Below are 20,917 nucleotides of genomic sequence, written 5' to 3'. Positions count from 1 at the left end.
AAATGATACTCAGATCCTACCTCTTCATAGGAACAGACATGGACTGTGAATGAAATATATTTTATTACTACTAACATAATAAGATCGATAATCAATTTGTTATATCACATGGGACGCATAAATTATGTATGCTGTTAAGTCATATATCTTGTAAATGTAATAATGAGCCGCGCCGTGAGAAAACCAACATAGTGTGTTTGTTACCATCCGCGCAGGCTGGTCTGAATCCATGATGGCCGCCAACGGTTTCTCTAAGTCCAATAGGCTTTGAAAGCGAACAGCATGAATCCTAACCAGACTGTGCGGATGCGCAGGCTGGTCTGGATCCATGCTGGTCGCAAACGCACTATATACTGTTCTGCTTGAATATACAGGTCTATACTGAGAATACAAACAACAAAAACAATTAAGGAAATGTATACTATAAATCAGAAATGTATTAAACTGATCATTATAGTGGTAATTGTGATAGAAATGAGATGGTTTATATTAAAAACAAAACGGAACAATTTACAAATAAACAAACCAGAGGTAACATCTTAAAACCTAATTTTAATGAATTTAAGAATGAGGCGACGACATTAGATTTATTTGTACAGAAGTACGGAGGGCATAAATATATCGAGGTGACGTTTTAGGTGATGATCCATTATCATAAGATGTCGTTTGCACTGCAGTGACAAGCGTGTCATGGCTGATATTTTTTAATTTATTTAGAAGAAAGTATTATAATATAAAACGTCAAATAATTGATAGAAATCACATATAAATCGAAACCACCTAACTCCAAAGACTACAATAATAAACATCTGAGTAAAGATTAAAATCACTAGAATTTAGAAATACGCAAGTCGAAAACGTGTTCATTTGTGTAGTTGGGTAGAATGGATGCATTTATTTGGTAAATAGCTAGTCCTAAGGGGGCCAACCATTTGAACATTTGGGGACCTGGGATTCTTTTTTTTTTCGCTTGCTATGAAAGTCAGATTTTGTTTTAGTTCAGAAATTGAAGGGTTAGCATATTTTTATCAGAGTAAACCAAAGATAATTCCTTTTTTCAAAATATTTTTGTTATTCAAAAACTAATAAGCACGTTAAAGGAATAAGTCCTGTATCGAGTAATTTGCTTTAGTAAATACACATAAAATAGCTAAATGCCTTTTGATCATATTTTGTAAATAAGAAGCTATTTGTTTCAAATTATAGTTCCTAGTTTTGAGCACTGTCATATATATAACTATAAGCGCAATGTGATACCTGCTAAAAGATAAATTAGCCATAAGGAGCATATCCAGCCAAAAATGGATGTTAAGGGGATAAATCATGGGAGTACGGGGGAATAATTCTCTTTCCCCCCCCCCCACCCCCCCTCACACACACACCTCGGAAAAATATCAATTGTACACGTAACTCAAAAATTCCAACTAGAACTTTTTGGTGTGGAATAAGTGGTATGTAAGGAAATGAATTATAGAAAAAAAAGTCCTCAAAAATATCACGGAATATTTTTAAGATATTGCATCTGTAATTCTGAAGCAACGTCTAATACGCATTGCGACCATTACTGTGGACCATATACTGTACTGCTCCTCTATGGAATACTACAACATAAATGGTTTCTTTGAATATCAGAAAAAAAAGATATTTTAAGATTTCTGGCTATGTTTAGTATTTTACGATCTCTGTCAGAAAGTGTCGGGGTGTCAAAATTCATGGTTGTAGGTGTCACAATTCAGAACAGAATTTCTAACCAAATATATACATACATATATCTAAAACAAACTCGTCGGCATTGGAGTTAAAGGGATTTGAACACCATACATGCTATCATGGTATCATTAATATGTGCTAGAAATTCATAAACAGTTACGACAATTATTTATGCTTCTTGAACTGCTTTAATATGTAACGCACGCATGTGAATAAAGAAATGATACTAATATTATGGTTAATTGATTTTATTTTAGATAATTTGTCATAATTTAATCAAAATCTAAAGGAAGCTACCTTTAAATATTACCTAATTTTTAGAGTTTAGCTTTGGTTTCTTTTGAGGACTTTTTCCTGTATTGCATAATTAACTAAAGATTATAAATCATGTATTGCTATTGAGCATTATTTAATTGTATGTTCTATATTTGCTTCGGCAAGTTACATAGCCTACCTTGAACTGAGCTACTTTAAAGATGTATTCATGCATTTTTTCAGGAAAGAGAGTCGTGATTTATTAGTCCCCTACTGGTTGAAAACCAGTTTCGGGGACAATAGGAATGTGCTTTTCCGTCCGTCATTCTGTCATTCCGTCATTCCGCAATTTCGTGTCCGGTCCATAACTCGGTCATCCATGAAGGGATTTTGATATTACTTGGCACAATTGTTCCCCATGTTGAGACGACGTGTCGTGCGCAAAACCCGGACCCCTAGCTCAAAGGTCAAGGTCACAATTGGAGGTCAAAGGTCAGTAGTGTTTTTTTTCCTGTCCGGTCCAGAACTCTGCCATCCATGAAGGGATTATAATATTATTTGACACAAATTTACCTCATAATAAGACAATGTGTCATGCACAATTTTCAGATCCCTAGCTCAAAGGTCAAGTTCACACTTGGCAGTAAAATGATAACATGGCATGAACAGGGTCTGTTTCGTGTCCAGTCCATAACTCATTCATGAAGGGATTTTTATATCACTAGGCACAAATGTTCCCCATGATAAGACAACGTGTCATGTGGAAACCCCGGACCCCTGGCTTAAAGGTCAAGGTCACAATTGGAGGTCAAAGGTCATCAGGCTTTTTTCCTGTCCGGTCCATAACTCTACCATCCATGAAGGTATTTTAATATTACTTGGCACAAATGTTCCCCATGATGAGACGACATGTCATGCGCAAAACCTGGACCCCTAGCTCAAAGGTCAAGGTCACAATTGGAGTTCAAATGTCAGTAGTGTTTCTTTTCCTGTCCGGTCCAGAACTCTGTCATCAATAAAGGTATTTCAGTATTATTTGTCATACCTGTTCTCCATGATGAGACAACGTGTCCTGCGCAACACCCAGAACCCTGGCTTAAAGGTCAAGGTCACACTTGAAGATCAAAGGTCAATGGGACATTTTTCCTGTCTGGTCTATAACTTTGTCATGCAAAACAGGATCTGAATATTACTTAGCACAAATGTTCACCACTATGAGACAGAGTGTCATGCACAAGAACCTGGTCCCTGGGTCAAAGGTAAAGGTCATACATAGAGGCCAAAGGTCAGATACCAGAATGACTTTGTCTGGAACATTTCTTCTTAATGCATGGAGTGATTTTTATGTAACTTGGCATAAATGTTCACTACCATGAGACGGATTGTTGTGCACAAGGACCAGATCCCTAGGTCTAAGGTCAAGGTCACACTTAGAGGTCAAATGCCAAATTCAAGAATGACTTTGTCTGGAGCATTTCTTGTTCATGCATGGATGGATTTTGATGTAACTTGGCACAACTGTTCACCACCATGAGGCACCCTTGCTTTTTAGAATTATGTCCCTTTGTTGTTTCTATAAATAGCTTATATTGTAACTTATTTATTACAGGTCGTAGGGAAAAATCGAGACCAACTTTCTGTGGTGCAACATGCATGTTACGTCCAATTTTAGGTGTTTGACTTATCTTTACCTGGGAAAGAGTTTTGTGTTGACTTATATGACATTTTTTTTACTATAGATAACTTTAAATACTTCAATCACTTGTTTATACTGTTTTGCTTGAGGTCAACTTAAAATTTAAAAGAAATAGGTACTTTTATTGAAAGAAATCTTGCTTTGGTAAGCGACAACATGTAACAATCATCTAAACAGGAATCTACTATTGAACGTCGGTTGGATCTTCGGTATTTCCGGAATCGTAAATCAGAAAATGCATTTTATTTGACCAAACCAAAGGGCTTCGTTGATTCAAAAATTGCTGTGAATCTTGTGAATTCAAAACTACCACTTACGTCACATCCAGAAGAAATTATGAAGAAAAATCTGGTTTTGTTTGGTGGCGGTTTGGTTTTTGGCGAAAAAGAGCATGTAACCAAATTTGCTGCTCAGTTCCGAAGAGCTGTTGAGCATTTCTTGTTAAAGGGATTGGTAAACAATGATCAACAAGTTGTTTACGCCATGTTTTCAATGGACGGAAGGAAGTCGTTAAAACCGGAAGTAGAACTACAAGTTTACAGGTCTTCGCATGAAAACGACTGGTTCTATCTCAGAAATATAATGATTAAGGAAATGATTTCATTATTTTAATCATGCTGACCAGTGTAAAGGGTATGGCACTAAAACTTTGGCCTCCTTCAGATGACTTTGGACTTCTAAAGGTTGTTTTAAATAGTTTTAAAATATATGGTTTTCGAACAGTGCTTAAAATTAAACTTAAAAGACGGTGTCATGGTTGCCACAAAAATAATATTGCAACCAATCACTGTGAAACTGACTCAAAATAAGATTGAAAAGCTCTCAGTTTCAAAAGGTCACTACTTTTTCTTTCTGTTTAACTATAAATATTGTATTCTACATGAGATTAGAGACCATCTGTCAATAAAGACCGTTTTTTATTTCCAAAAGGTGGTCTTTAAAGTCAGGTTTGATTGTTTGATTATATTGGTAGTATAGATGTCTTGTAGATCCCAGCAAGATATGGCAGGGAAATTAAGCACATTGATTTTTTTCAGAGAATGGGAAATTCTCTATTCGAATTAATCAATATGCGATTAAGAATTACTCAAATCCGTATCAAGACACTGCGTGAATTGCAGCATAGTTATGCAATAATCAGATATCATATAGCATTTGGAATTTCTCTGAAGGGAATAGTATGATCATTTTGACTTTTTTTGATATCTATTAAAATATCAATTCTATGGGATATACTCTTCATATTTCTGGTTCATGGGAAACTTTGATTACTTTTTCTTTTTTCGAAATTTTTCAAAAACAACTAAAACCGTTAAAATGCTGCTGTTTTTATTCTAACTCACTTGAACGTTTGAAAACAGTCCATCAATACAGTCAAAAATGATAATCTAAAACCTTATGTGTCCAAAATAACTGAAATATGTAGTTTAAATTACACAATCAAAATTGTTTATACGTTTAGTTGAACGTTTTACAAATTTAAATGTTCTTATTACATGTGGTTACCATCAAGGCTCGTTGAAAGGAAACATTTAAAGCTCAAATCAGTGGGAAAAATATCTTAGGGAAAAGGTGGATCAAACAATAATTTGCGATTTTGACCTTTTCTAAGATCTACTCTTGATCGTAAATAATAAAGGAAGATAACTGAAAAAGTCGAGAGAGAAAGGTTTTGGAGCTGGGCCCGATGAATCCGTCGGTGAAAAAGTATAGTGATTTCATATATATTATTATTATTATGTTCGACTAACTATTGGAATAAATTATAAAAAAAAAACTTTAAAGTATCTCTTCTATGGAATATTCTGAAAATAATGATATGGAACATTATGAAAATAATAAAAACAAAATAGTTTCGTGTGGAAAATACATAGAAACAGTTTTATTTCTGCGCACAGACGGACACAGACGGACACACTTATGCCTTTAATAGGTGCGCTAGACCGCCACGAAATGTAGCTGCACTTTATAACAAAATCGCTTAAAATTGCGCGTATATAGACATTTTCTCAATGAATAAAACTGAAACCTGAAAGTGGCCTAGATAATTTCTTACTAATTTAAGCAATACAGCTTAGATGCAAATACCCTTATCTGACTCTTTATACCATACACTGACTATCACTTTCTTTTTGGTCTTATACAGTCCTTACTGAATTCCAAACTCCTACGCAATGATCTCCCTTGCCGCTACGCTCTCATTTATCACTGACGACACAACATTCAGGTGACCATTGTTCATCACGTTATGATTGGTAAACATGGCGGACGAAACTCTGAAGAAACGGGTTCCCCTTAATTCTTTTCTTTGTGGTAGAAAGAGGTACTTTGATTTAAGTGGGGAAAATGCCAGAATTAATAACTGAGGTAAACTTTGTAACCAATTGGGGAAAAACGAAATAATTAGATAAATAAAAAATGTCCATTTAGCTGAATTTTAGATAAAAAAATATATTGGCAGTGAACAATGAGAGCGTTGCGGCAAGTAAGATCACTGCGTAGGAGTTTGACTGAATTCAGATAGTCGAGGAAACGGTTATCTTTTTGCTGAGTCCACTGGCGTTGTGGACTGTATCAATTAAAGTCAGGCCTTCCGCTTGATTGTCGAGGATTGGTACCCAATTGCAACTGAACTTGGATAATACTTCGCTTGGCAGTGCAAATATATTTTCAGGACTTTCATTAGAGCATGTAATAAATGCAATTTCTAAATATTGTTTAATATTATAAAGAATTTTAAGTGCTCTTTCAAAAGACAAAGACGGATGTTTATTGACAACAAACATTTGTACGCACTTTTTTGTGAGTAAGTTAAATTAAAGATAATTTTAAATATGAAGGTGTGATAAACTAAACGTCGGTAAACTGAAATTAATCATATTTGTCTAAGAGAAAAATCTAAAAAAGGGTATATTTTTAGCTCAACAATTTATAGAATGGAAGAATTATTCCAATGATGCCAGTATCACACAGCAGGTTAAGATTAGTGTGCAAAAGCTTTTCTTTCTGCATTATTTGGAACATATATACAAAATAACAAAGTGCCTTAAATAATTACCGAAATCCTAAAACTGTCAGAAACAATATTATAATGAAATAATTAGAATATTGGCCTTTGGGAGATATGCTGTTAAACTCAGTACTTCATGAGACAAAACCTAAAGTTGCAGAAAATAGTGTTCATGAAGTTATATTGTCTATTGCAGAACTTCAGTCAAAAAGATTAAATAAAATTGCATTCAAGTGAAAGAAGCTATAAAGAGCTGTAATTGTATTTAGGTTTAGTCAAAAATATGTTCTCTTTTCATGATTTCTCTTAAATCCTTCGTACTTTCATCTCCGTAGTTTTCATTGGAGCATAGTATCCTTTCCATGGCTGCCAGACTGGACCTTTAGCATATCCTGTATATCCATACTCTCCGTTGAGATTGGACGTGTGACATATATCGTACCACCACCCGCCGTGATATTTCACTGCGCAGTTTCCGCCATAGACGTCATTGTCCCTGTCGTGTGTAGAAAACTTCATTCCATTTCCTCTTCCTGTCAGACTGTCTCCAGCAGTACCACTGTACCCGGCAACAAACAGTTTGTAGCCTGAATCGGCATCACCAACAGAAAATTCACGATACTCTGCGTAGGCCGTCTCACCTTCCAAACTTGTAAGATCAACACGCAGTTTGTACTGACCCTGATTAGTTATTGCATGAATATGACGGTTACCAAGCCAGAAATTGTCCTTAATGTTACCAAATCCTTCTTCATATTCATTCCATGTTTTATAAAAGTCTGTGTTCGAAGTGCGTCGTTGTATAACTGTCCATTCTCCAGTTGTTGTGTTCATGTCACACCTTACCAAGATTCCATTAGTGTTTTTACATGGGTATATTGTATAAGTACCGGTTGTCAAATTACCTTCAGTTTGGATATCCTGACAGTCACGAGGTTTCGTATTAGTTGTATGACTTTCAGTGGAGTCTTCACATCTCTTTTGATTCATTTCAGTTGATATATTAACATACATCTGCCTCAACATCTCCTTGATATCTTCTTTCGTGGCGCAGTTCTTTCCAGCTAGTTCACTCTCGTACTTGTATTCGCCGATACGACCGGATATATTGACAAACAGTTGTCTCACTAAATCATCGAAATGTTCTTTTGTGACATATTCTTTACCACCAGATGATACACTGTTGTCGCTGGCCTGCATTTTGACGACCGGAATGCAAAGACTGTCCTGGGCGGTGACAAATCTCACAGATAGTGCAAACACTAACAAAGTTGGACTCATCTTGATGTATGTGCTGGCTGAAAAGTTCAGCAAACATATCAAAAATGCATTCAAATACGTTAACAATTTACTGGAAAGCACATATAACTGGAACCAAATTATTCATCATAATGAAAACGGCTGTGAATTGATTTTACAAAGCAGATGTCTTTTTGTAAATAATTAATCGTATTATTGAATCTATATTCGTTGTACCACTAGGTCATTTAATACTAACATGTTGTCCATAAAATGAAATTATTTAAAATAACATTGCAGAAGTGGAAAAAGTAATAAAATCGGATTTTTCTTGTTTTGTTTAATATCTACGACAAAAGACAAATGTTGTATTAAATAACCAAATGTGTGAAAAATACATATCCGTTCCAGACAGCATGTAAGTTGAAACAAATGAAAAGCGAACATAAGTGCCAATGCTATTACAAAATTACAATTACAATGTTTATCAATTCTATCAATTTGACTGGCTTAGCGGAGATGTTCATACAACGATGAACCCCTTTTATCATTTTTAGTTCACCTGTCACATAGTGACAAGGTGAGCTTTTGTGATGACCCTTCGCCCGTCGTCCGTCGTCAGTCCGTCCGTCCGTGCGTGCGTGCGTGCGTGCGTGCGTCAACAATTTCTTGTCTGCACGATAGTGGTTTCATTTATGATTTTATTTTAACCAAATTTGCACACAACTTGTATCACCATAAGATCTCGGTTCCTTTCATGAACTGGCCAGATCCCATTATGGGTTCCAGAGTTATGGCCCCTGAAAGGGCCAAATCTAGCTATTTTGACATTGTCTGCACAATAGCAGCTTTATTTATAATTTGATTTTTACCAAACTGGCACACAACTTGTATCACCATAAGATCTTGGTTCCTTTCTTGAACTGGCCAGATTCCTTTATGGGTTCCAGAGTTATGGCCCCTGAAAGGGCCAAAATTAGCTATTTTGACCTTGTCTGCACAATAGCAGCTTCATTTATGACTTGATTTTAACCAAACTTGCACACAACTTGTATTACCACAAGATCTTAGTTCCTATCTTGAACTGGCCAGATTCCATCATGGGTTCCAGAGTTATGGCCCCTTAAATGTCCAAAATTGGCTATTTTGGCTTTTTGCAGCCATATAGATACTTCGTTTATGGTTTTGTTTGATACAAACTTCCAAAATATCTTCAACAACAATAAAGCTTGGATTCCATGACAAATCAGATCCAATCGTAGGTTCCAGAGTTATTTTATATCTGATTACCTCTCCTGATTGTAATCAAAATGGATTTATATCAGTAAGTACTTATAGGACTTATTTGAAATTTCATTATTGTCATTAGTTGGACTGAGCCAATCAGGGTAGATAACTATGGACTGATTTTATGTCAAATTACCTCCCTTTATTTCAAATTAAAATGGGTATATTTCCGTAACTAATGAAGATACTGATCTGAAATTTCATTTATGTCAACAGATTTATTTGGCAGATCCTTCTTTTGTTCACTTATAATAATTTTTTTTTAATTACTTCCCTTTTACGTTACTATAAATAGCTTATTTTTAGTAACTTTTTTATTATTGGCCGTAGGGAAAAACCGAGACCACTTTTCTGTGGTACAACATGGATGGCACCTCCAATTTTAGGTGTATTTTGACATATCTGTACCTTGTAAGAATTTTTTTACTTTTGGTTAAATTTCTTCCCTTTGTTGTTCCTGTCCTTTGGACTTAGATATTTTTTCTGAGGACCTTCTTGTCCTCAAGTGCAATGATAACAGGTGAGCGATGCAGGGCCATCATGGCCCTCTTGTTTTGTATTCATGCGCGTTGTGTCAATGCAGAGACCGGCATCAGTAATATTCAAAAAACGGCGATAACTTTCTTACTTTGGAACCAAACATGTGTCCATACCCACTTCCTACGTTAAATCATTTCCAATCTGATAATTATGAATAGGGACTAGGTTTACACAAGCATAAACACCAGGAAAAAGATCTTACATTCGTTAATGTCTGATCATCAACTTAAAAGTCCATAAGGCTTTAAATCTTATGTTCAAAACAGATGTGATAGAAGTTATGCATAATCATATGGTTAGAAAAATGCTACATTAAAAACTGCACATGAGCTTTTACAGTTAAAGTCAATAAAACTTTCTACGTTGCTCATCAATATTCAAACTTTTGACAAATATTAGAAAAAATAATTATGTTAAATAGGACTTAACATGGAACTGACACTGATATGTTTTATGTTCATAACGGATATGTGGCAGCCACATTTTAAACAAAGGCATTATGAGCCTTTGACGAAATATTAATGTTACACTTCAAAAGATGGTAAGGGGAGCGTTGGTCTGGTGGTTAAGGTGTCGGCCTCTCAAACCAGGGATCGTGGGATCGAGCCCCATTGGAGTCACAACCATGACATCTCATATGACACCACTACTGATTTTTCAAGGAAGCGGACTCGAGAGTGGTTCAAATAAGCTTAAAGCTTCCATCACAATCGAGCTAAAATAAATTAGTACAAACTAAACTAAAAGGTGGTAATACAGACTTTTGACACACATCAGAATGATCCGATTGCTTATGAATTGCTCGTCAGCTAGTTGTTTTCATGAAAGAATTTTCAGCCGTTTTAGGCACAGTTTTGTTCTATAATTTCACATGAAAGCTTTAAATAATTTGTAAGACAACAAAATTGAAAGTGTAGCCAAACATAAAATGGAAAATATACAATATTGGTCGACCGTGTTTTTTGAGCCGTGACTAATTTATGCAGGACAGTTGATTTGCCAAAAAAGGGTAGCAACATATATGTTATACATAGTAAAGCGGTATAAGTTATCGATGAATGTAAACAAATACATGGTCCAAGAATTATGGCGTTGGCTTATGGCGTTGGCTTAACAAACTTGCTTTTCGAGGTTCGAGCCTTGCAATGTTCATTTTTTATGCTTTTTTAATCGTTTGTATTAATAAACATTGCACGAGAAAACTGTGCAGTTCATTGATTCGATTAGTTAATGATGTGTTAGCTAGTTGTTAGTCTTAGTTACCGTGCAATGGCTTCGACACGTTACAAATATAGTGATGATGCTCGCAAATTTATCAAAAGTATTCATTCATTTTGCGTCATCTGACTAAGACTCAGAGACTGACACAGGTGAAGGGTCGTCAACAGACAAGGCAAGTAAAGTTGAAATTATGTGACATGAATTAAACTGAAATAAAAGTAGCAAAATATATTAAAGATATAGGAACAATAAAAAAAGTAAGTCAAACATTATCATTGAAATATATAAAATCCATCGAAACTTTTTGTGTTAAATGGTGCCGACGTGAAAATGCTGATCCCAATGCATTATCGACTTGGAAACGTAATATCTTTAACATTGTCGGTTCCCGTATTAAATTTTATAAAACAAGTGAGCATCTACTTCCACCTAAACCAAAGTTTACTTTAGGACATCTGAAAAAGAAAATCCAAGAATTTCATTCTAAGTATGTTTTAGTTCCAGCAGACAAGGCGGCCTACAGTATTATCATCGTTTGACGCCTACATTATATAAATGTTTTACGAAACGAACTAAATACTACTAAGCTTATACATTGAGAACTTCTGTTGAACAACATTTAAAAACTGATCACATCATTGAAGTTCCTTATTTGAAAGTTCGTATAGATGACCACCAAATTAAACTTCCAACAATGTACTGGATTCCAAAATTACATAAACAACCACATAAAGCTCGTTTTATCGCTAATTCTTGTATCACTACAAATATTTCCAAGTCTTTAACATCATGCCTTACTGCTGTAAAACCAACGTGAAAAGATATTGTGACAAAGTATACGAAAACTCTGATAAAATCTTATTTTTGTCTGTTAAAAATTCTGGCGAAATTCTGGATAAATTTAGAATTAATAATTACCAGTTGTCTTCTGTCAGTACAAACAAGCTTTATACTTTGCATACCACTTTACCATATAATGTACTAAATGGAAAACTAACTGCTTAATTCAAAATACGTTTGCCAGGGAAAATGCTACTTTTGTCGCTTGCAATTTCGATAAAGCATTTTTCACTAATTGCATTGTAAAAAATATACGATGTGGACATGTGAAGAAGTTTGTAAAGCCCTTTCCTTATCGTTGAACAATATTTACGTTAGTTTTCAGACAAGTAATTGGTATTTCCATGGGAACAAATTGTTCATCCTTTGTCGCAGATTTTTTTCTTCCGAGAGATCTACTTCCAGGATTTTATTTACTTCACAACAGCGGGTATTAAGTGTTGTGTGGCGGCCGTAAAAGGTCGCCCCGACTTCATCTCAGTGTTGTTATATTTTCTTGTCCTTCGGGATCATTGCTTTCAACTCATTTAGATTTGAAGATTGAATACTGCTTATGCCGGTGCTAGGGGCCGTGGGCAGTGTTGCATTTTCCATTACTAATTATGAACAGACTCAATCAAACCGAGTCTGCAATTTTCACTGTATGTCTAGTTCTCGGTGCTTCCGAGGGATCTACTTTCCAGATTTTATTCATATTATTATGAAAAAGATTTTATGTTGGACCTTTCTTCAGATACACAGGCAGACATTATTACTACATTTAATAATCACGCTATCTAGATGATATTCTTAATATGGATAATCTGTTGTTGCTGTTGTTTTTTGTTTTGTTTGTTTGTTTGTTTGTTTTTTTTTTTATATTTTTTTGTTGTTTCTTTGGAGTTTTTTTTGTTTTTGCTCAATTAATGGATACTATTTATCCCCGGGAGCTATAGAACAACTCGCGTACTATTGCTAGATTTACATCTCTCTATTAACGACAATATTATACATACCAAAATATGACAAGAGGGATCATTTTAACTTTAGTATTGTAAATTTCCTCCAATTTGATGGGGATGTACCCAAGGCAACATCTCTTATGTGATATATATTTTTCAATTAATTCGTTTTGCAAGAGCGTATGGTCATGTTGAGTATTTCAATGAACGTAATCAATATATTACAAATAAGCTTCTTCAACAGGGATACCACAATTATAATTTACGTAAATACTTTGCTAAACTTTACTATCATAATTCAGATTTGGTTTTAAAATACAATAGTAATTTAAAGACACTTCTGCGAGAAGGTATATCATAATCCATTTTTATGGGGATGTGGTTTACAAACTTCGTAAGATTTTGGGTCATGGCAAATTTCAAATTGTGTTAGTAAAGTTATTAAACATTTTATTAAAAAGGTTATGACCCAACTGTTTTGAGAAATACCGCATGTTTGGTGTTCAGCCCTTTTACAGTTGGACGCTATGTTTTCCTCTTTGATTGTGTCTGAAGGAAAAGGTGGAAGACTCTATGATAGTTAGCTCCTAAATCCCACCGGGACTGAGCTTTTTTGATTTCTGACTTATTGCCTGTTTCGCCTGTTTCATCGGGCTTTTATATAAATATACAGGAGCATTTTTGTGTTTTACATTACATGCCTACTGTTGCCTTTTCGTATAGTCTAGTATGTTAGGGTTTCACCTAGAGGGGATAACTTTTATTTACACTGTCCTTTGACTTTGGAACATGGTGGGGGTAAGGTGCACCATAAACCGGTTTAAACTCCCTAGTCGTGGTTTTGCAACCGACCATTCTAAGGTGGTACTGTGTTCCTTTATTTGTCCTTGTGTGTTTACTTTGTGCGAGTGTGTGTGTTGGTCGTGTGCACGTCCGCGTGCTTGGTTAACGTTTGGGAACGCTGCGTTTTTTTAATGGGCTTTCCCTGTTAGCTTTTCATCCTTGCTTTTTTTACAACATGGACAAAACAAACGTAAAGTAAGTATAGCTTACATGGACAAAACAAACAAATAAAGGAACATCGTGAGTATAGTTAAAAATTTATCCCTGCCGTCGGCCTAGCTAAATAGGGAGAATCGTGGAGCCGAGAGTTCGATACCGAGGCAGGACTTATATTCTCCGTAACAATTTGATAAAAGACATTGTTTCAGTGTGTGGAGAATATGTTTTCAGAATCCAGGAACTCTGGTTAGGCTAACTGTCCGCAGTTATATATAACTGAAATTATTCTTTATTTTTCACTCCATTAACGTTTCGGCCTTATGGTCTTTATCAAAATGACATTTTTTAAATATTTTTTTTGGATTTAACGTCGCACCGACACATGATAGGTCATATGGCGACTTTCCAGCTTTAATGGTGGAGGAAGACCCCAGGTGCCCCTCCGTGCATTATTTCATCACGAGCGGGCACCTGGGTAGAACCACCGACCTTCTGTAAGCCAGCTGGATGGCATCCTCACATGAAGAATTCAACGCCCCGAGTGAGGCTCGAACCTACATCGATGAGGGGCAAGTGATTTGAAGTCAGCGACCTTAACCACTCGGCCACGGAGCCCCCCTCAAAATGACAAATTTCGAGTAATTCTCTATATGGAACAAAACAGAGTGAGTCTTTGAACTTTCGATATCCCTTGGGGTAACAATATTATAACTGAAATACTTTTGAAAAGCGGCGTTAAGCCCCAAACAAACAATTAGTTATCCCCAGTAGGTAATGTTTAACACGCATAATGGCAACAAAAGACATGTAACCCTATAGAATGTTTATACGCATGTACTCAGTGTTTTTACAGAGCACAGAGTGAAAGAAAACCACCATTAAGAGAACGGTGAAATAGACCAGGCTTTAGAACCGCACGGAGTTTTCCACCTGTTTCGCCAGCTACAGTCAGAGAGAAATGTGTAGCATTTAGCTGTAAATTGCATCAACAACAAAAGTGTATATCTCAAACTAGTGCGGTCATAATTGTCTCTGATTTGCAGACAGATCTGCAGAAACACAAGTACTTGCTTTTTATGACTTATCCTTGCGTATGTCTTTAGATTCTATAGAATAATAAGAGCACCGCCTACTCAGGTATGACACGCTCTTGGTATGGCTTATAGCAAGGGGCTCGTCAGAGCTTCTGGCTTTAGCTAGGCTAAATCCGAAGACACGCGATGAAGGCTTTAGATTTGAACCGCAACAAGAGGGCAATGATGGCCATATATCGCTCACCTGAGTACCATTGCTCTTAATGATAAGATCAAGTTTTGGCATAGATCACATAGGCTACATACACTTTAAATATAATCAGGATAATCAGGATAAATATTTTCTTGTAACAGACCCTTTTGACCTATGGGTCACATACTAGTCATAGCCAATTGCCATACCAAGTTTGAGGGTCCTTGGCTCAAATACTGCGTTAAATACTAGCATGACTATTCCTTACCCTGGAAGACTTAATTGAAATTTAAAACAAATCTCATTAGATGCTGCTGAGGTATATTCATTTACATAAAATAAAGGGAGGTAATTTGTCATAAATTCAGTCAAAAGTTATCTACCCCGATTGTCCAAGTCCATCTGATGGCATAAATGACATTTCAAATCAGAATATTCATTGGTTACTGAGATACACCCATTTTAGTTTGAAACAAAGGGAGATAATTTGACATAAAATCAGTCCATAGTTGTCTACCCTGATTGTCTCAGTCTAACTAATGACAATAATGAAATTTCAAATGAGTCCTATACATACTTACTGAGATAAATCCATTTTTAATAAAATCAAGGGAGGTAATCATGCATCAGTATATGCATGCAGAAGATACAGAGTACAAGCCTTTACAACAATATATTAGAAAAGTAAGTAAAAGTAGAAATTACTTATCATGGAAGACATAAATAATGTTTCAAACAAATCTTATTAGAAGCTGCTAGGTAAATTCATTTACAAAAAAAATAAAGGGAGGTAATTTGTCATTAATTCAGTCAATATATATCTTCACTAATTGCCCAAGTCCATCTGATGACATAAGTGAAATTTCAGATCAGTATCTTCATTAGTTACGGAGATATACCCATTTTAATTTAAAATAAAGGGAGGTAATTTGACATAAAATCAGTCCTTAGATATCTACCCTGATTGTCCAAGTCTAACTAATGACAATAACGAAATTTCAAATGAGTCCTATACGCACTTACTGATATAAATCCATTTTGATTAAAATCAGGGGAGGTTATCAGATATAAAATAACTCCAGAACCTATGATTGGATCTGACAGATTCATCATTGAAAGATTTATTGTTGTTTAAGATATTTTGCATGTTTGTATCAAATCAAACCATAAATGAAGTCTCTATATGGCTGCAAAAGCCAAAATAGCACATTTTGGACCTTTAAGGGGTCATAACTCAGGAACCCACGATGACATCTGCCCAGTTTTCGAAAGGATCTGAGATATTATGCCAATACAAGTTGTGTGCAAGTTTTATTAAAGTTGATTGCAAAATGTGGTCTCTATCATGTTCACAAGCCAAAAATAGCAAATTTTGGCCTTTTAAGGGCCCATAACTCTGGAACACATGACGAAATCTGCCCAGTTTTCGAAAGGAACTGAGATATTATGCCAATACAAGTTGTGTGCAAGTTTTATTAAAGTTGATTGCAAAATGTGGTCTCTATCATGTTCACAAGCCAACAATGGCAAATTTTGGCCCTTTAAGGGGCCATAACTCTGGAACTCATGATGGGATTAGGCCAGTTTTCAAAAGGAACCATTATATTATGCCAATACAAGTTGTGTGTAAGTTTTATTAAAATTGATTGCAAAATGTTGTCTCTATCGTGTTCACAAGCCCAAAATAGCAAATTTTGGCCATTTAAGGGGCCATAACTCTGGAACCCGTAATGGGATCTGGCCAGTTTTCGAAAGGAACCGAGGTATTATGCCCATACAAGTTGATTAAAATCAAATACAAAATGTGGTCTCTATCGTGTTCACAAGGAAATTGTGGACGGACGGACGAAGGGTGATCACAAAAGCTCACCATGTCACTACGTGACAGGGGAGCTAAAATGCGCATGAAGGAAGTAGTCATCGGTTAACAAAAAGAATGCAGCGGTAAGCATTTGCGATATCAGCTGGAAAATGGATTTGAAGTGATATTACTTATACAATAGAAATCAGCCGAGAGAAATTCGCTGTTAAAATATTGTAATTACACAATTTAAAAAAAAGATGTCTTCCTCCGCAAAAGCGACCTTCAACTAATGGAATCATGCCTATCACGCGTGAACTGTATGGGACAAAGCTTATTGATTAATCAGTTGTGTATTGTTTAAACCTTCATAATTGTAGGTTTAACATCTTCTGTTTGTTAATTAATTGACGATACACATTTAGTGTCATGAAACCGGAGTTTTACTCGTTTTTATCATAGAAAAAACAAATCGACAGGCTGAAAATGTCAAGTGTTAAATATATGCAATACATCCGCTCAACACTTCCCGGGAATTTCTCAAAATTGGATTTTTAATGATTTTTTCTCGCACTGGTATCAACGCAAATTCGTAGAAATATCAAATTTACTGTCCATTGCCACCATAACTGACTCTGTATTGCTAAGACAGATCTGTGGAACAGACTACAAATGGAATCAGTTTCAATTCCGACTTAAAAATATTTATAATCGTGCCACTAGTGATAGAATAAATACCAAAAAAGAGTTATTGTTTTGAAATTATTATACAATTAACCAATATTTATACAATACAATACAATAAAATACAAAGATTTTATTAGCATTAAACATGTTATAGTGTTTATAGCCACAATATAATATATATATATAGCCACATATATTGGTGAGAGTTAATACAGAGGCATTGATAGATCATTTTAACATTCACAGTGAGTGATACACATCCCTAATATGAATTGTATTTTCACTAACATTCAAGTTACAGTGTTTTTCTTTTTTCTCCAGCAAAGTATATGTATTTTGCTAAATGTAGCTGAACCAACTTTTGTTCTGAAGACATCAAAATATCAAATTTATTCATGGTTGGCTAGTGACAGAAATATGGCCGAAGATACTTTCTCCTAAGGTCTCTATAAAAAGGACACACCAGCAGAAAATGATACTCTGTCGAGCAACAACGGCATTTGCGCTCAGACTGTGGTATGATATAATATCTTCCAGTTTCTATTGATAATTCATGTGAAGAAACTCTAAACTTTGAAAGTGCTATTCTAAATTTGGGTATAGGTATATTATCTAAATAACTTTCAAAATTAAAGTCATGTTTAAATACACTGTATGTTTTCAGTTTACTGGAGTTATTTATACTAGCATACCGTTGTTGATAATACATATCAAATATTCTCTGTCTTATCATGAGAAAATTTATCCCCTCATGTACATTGCTGTCCCAAACATTACTCAACCCATGTTCCTGCAACAGTTGTTTTATCTGAAAGGCCCAGTTTCTACCATTATAAGATCTTGACGCATTTGCATCTAACCTTAACATTTCATAAGTTTTATATATTAAACTATAATGTGGTGACTTCAGAATTTTGAGCCAGTACTTGATCATTCTAACCTTACGGATAATAACAAGCGGTACCCTACCTAATTCGCCATACAAAGCCGCGGTATTTGTTGAATGCTTCACTAATAAGATTCTTCTTAGAAATTTAGTGTGAACAAGTTCCAAGTCTGTGCATGGGTATGAACCAACACAATATATACAACAAATACTCCGATATGGGCCATTTGCTTTTCGGTACAAGTTTCGGATTTGTAAAAAAATCCTTTCGAAAACAATTTTCCGGGATTCCTCTTCAGAAGTATCCCCACCGTTTTGCCAAGCCACTGAAAGCAAGATGTTGAGATTTTAAAACCTATTTAGTAGTCATCTCCTCGTTTTTATTATTATACAGTAAATATAATGGTAGATTTTGTCGGATAGCTTTTATGTTAGTCTGATTTTTCTACGAGTGATCATGTCTTAGTCATGTTCTTGCGCATCAGCGGTAATTGTCAACATTCATCAGTTAGACATCAAGATCATGGACTTAAATGAGATATTGATATCTCCTTCAACTGCGTTCAACTCTGCGGAGCTCATCTCTGTTATTCACTCCAATGACGTACAGTTGGCCATAGAAAGTTGTCACGAGTCGTGACTCACAGTCTACTGGCTCTCACTGAAATTCAGTTAAAATCTGGCATGAAACCAACAAAACAAAAAGGATTTTTTAATGTACCTGACCTTAATGGTGGTATTTAATAGGCTGGTATTATTGAGTGGATACATTTGTCCGAATGATATCAATCCCTTGCTGTCTGCACTTTCAGTGCTTTGATTCGTACTTATCATGGAAAGACAGTGAAATCCCTGTAGTCGATCACCTTATCGCTTCCCTAGCGAAAATACATGCTACACGCGTGCGCTGTGCCTCAAGATTATGACGTCATAAACTAAATGCACGATTTTATCATTTGCAGTATCTTTGAAAATCTTGAAATAGGTAGGCTACTAACCTGACCTGTGTCAGACAAGTGGTTTTCCCAACTTTAGAGACAGCACTGATTATAAGATTCTTTCACTGGTTATCGTGCAGATGGGAATTTCCGGCCTCTAGGGTAACTGTTTAGGCGGTAACGAGGCTCCTGCCGAGTTACCGCCTAAACAGGAGCCTCGCTACCGCCTAAACAGTTACCCGAGAGCCGGATATTCCCATCTGCACCTATAACCAGTGACAGAATCTTTTTCTTGCATAGCGATATCAAGAAATAATAATAAAAATAAAATCAATCGAACGGCTTTCTTTTTAGAACTTTGTCTTACAGCAGCGTATTTAAACAAAGCGCGGGAAACAAATGTCCGTAAACAGGAAAGACGTCATGACGTTTCAAAGACAAATAACAATGTTAATTCCGGTTTTGTTTTATCAGTTGCAGCGTAACGTTATGAATTTTTGATAAAATAACGTGTTTTGAATCGAGAAATATACTATCAGGAACAAAGAGAAACTGTCAAGGTATTGGAGTTTTATTCCGTTTTTTTTAAATAAAATATAAATTACTACATAAATCTTCTACATATATGTAGTCCGTAATACGTCATTTAAAGCACGAGAGTCATCTTACACCCCAGGGTGTAAGATGGATTTTTCCAGCACCGGTAAAAATACCGGAAATCCCCGTCTGGTATGCAAGAAAAGAAACTTCTCTAACGCTCATTCCCCCGCGTGTTCGGAAAGACATGACATACACAGTCAAATATTATAGTTTGTGTCTTATATAAAAAGGTAAGATTAGATTTCCCAAAAGCACAAAACACCCCAAATGCAGTCAGAGAGGCTTGCATCGGAATGTATGCCCGCCACAAAAATAAACTATAGTGGAAAGTATGGCACACGAGTGGTTTCAAAAATCCAACAAGCATTTTAATTATATGCAAAATATAAAAATATAAAAGGGTGGGAGTATTTAGGAAACTGGTTAAAGCAAGATGCATATTGATCTAATATACAACAAGGAATGCTAAATATATGCACTCCAATAACCCAGTCTCCCTGCATCGCGAACCACAGCAGCGCAAACACGGACGTGTACCACATATTTAATTCCATCCTAAGTCATGGTTGGACATCACTTTATTTTAGGACTGGTCAAGTATAAACCTGGTTAAAACAGGTTTTGTTAAACTGCTCTTAGCACACTTTTCTCCTAAGTTATATCAGCAGTTATAAGTCTTCGTAAAACGGACAGAATAATACTAAAATGGAATTTGTATTTGAGGTAAATAAATACCTTTTAGTTTCAGTATAAACGTACAGAAATTACATCTCTAGTTAAAAGGTTCATGTTTCTCATAAAAACTTATTTATCGAAACATTTTATTTCTCATCAAAATACAATATAAATGACAGAATACGAGTGTAATCTTTATCATTCGTGACGTGAGATAAATACATGTCTGTTTACATTTTCACCCACTATATAGCCTCTCTCTTTTAACGCTAAAATAAGAAAGGCAGGGTTTACTTAACCTGGATTTTGGTAATTGAAGTACGTTCTATTGAAATGCTTAATCTTCGTCATTCACATTTGAG

General features: G+C 35.5%; 2 protein-coding genes across 2 annotated transcripts in view; both read right to left on the bottom strand.

Annotated features, from left to right (window-relative positions):
* The window catches only part of LOC123547331 (ADP-ribosylhydrolase ARH3-like), a 134,740-nt gene that overhangs the window by 28,751 nt on the left and 85,072 nt on the right, over positions 1–20,917 (bottom strand). The window lies entirely within an intron of this gene.
* Positions 6,573–7,969, bottom strand: LOC123548087 (microfibril-associated glycoprotein 4-like). The gene has a single exon (XM_053551637.1). It carries the CDS (start codon positions 7,950–7,952, stop codon positions 6,978–6,980), a length of 975 nt encoding a protein of 324 aa, XP_053407612.1. The 5' UTR covers positions 7,953–7,969; the 3' UTR covers positions 6,573–6,977.

The sequence above is a fragment of the Mercenaria mercenaria genome, chromosome 9 (assembly GCF_021730395.1).
Source record: "Mercenaria mercenaria strain notata chromosome 9, MADL_Memer_1, whole genome shotgun sequence".
NCBI classification, from domain to species: Eukaryota; Metazoa; Mollusca; class Bivalvia; order Venerida; family Veneridae; genus Mercenaria; species Mercenaria mercenaria.
The sequence above is the reverse complement of the archived record's forward strand: the minus strand, read 5'-3'. Positions and strand labels throughout refer to the sequence as shown.

Excerpts from the sequence above, each read along its gene's own strand:
- LOC123548087 (XM_053551637.1), bottom strand. The coding sequence starts at position 7,952 with ATGAGTCCAACTTTGTTAGTGTTTGCACTATCTGTGAGATTTGTCACC.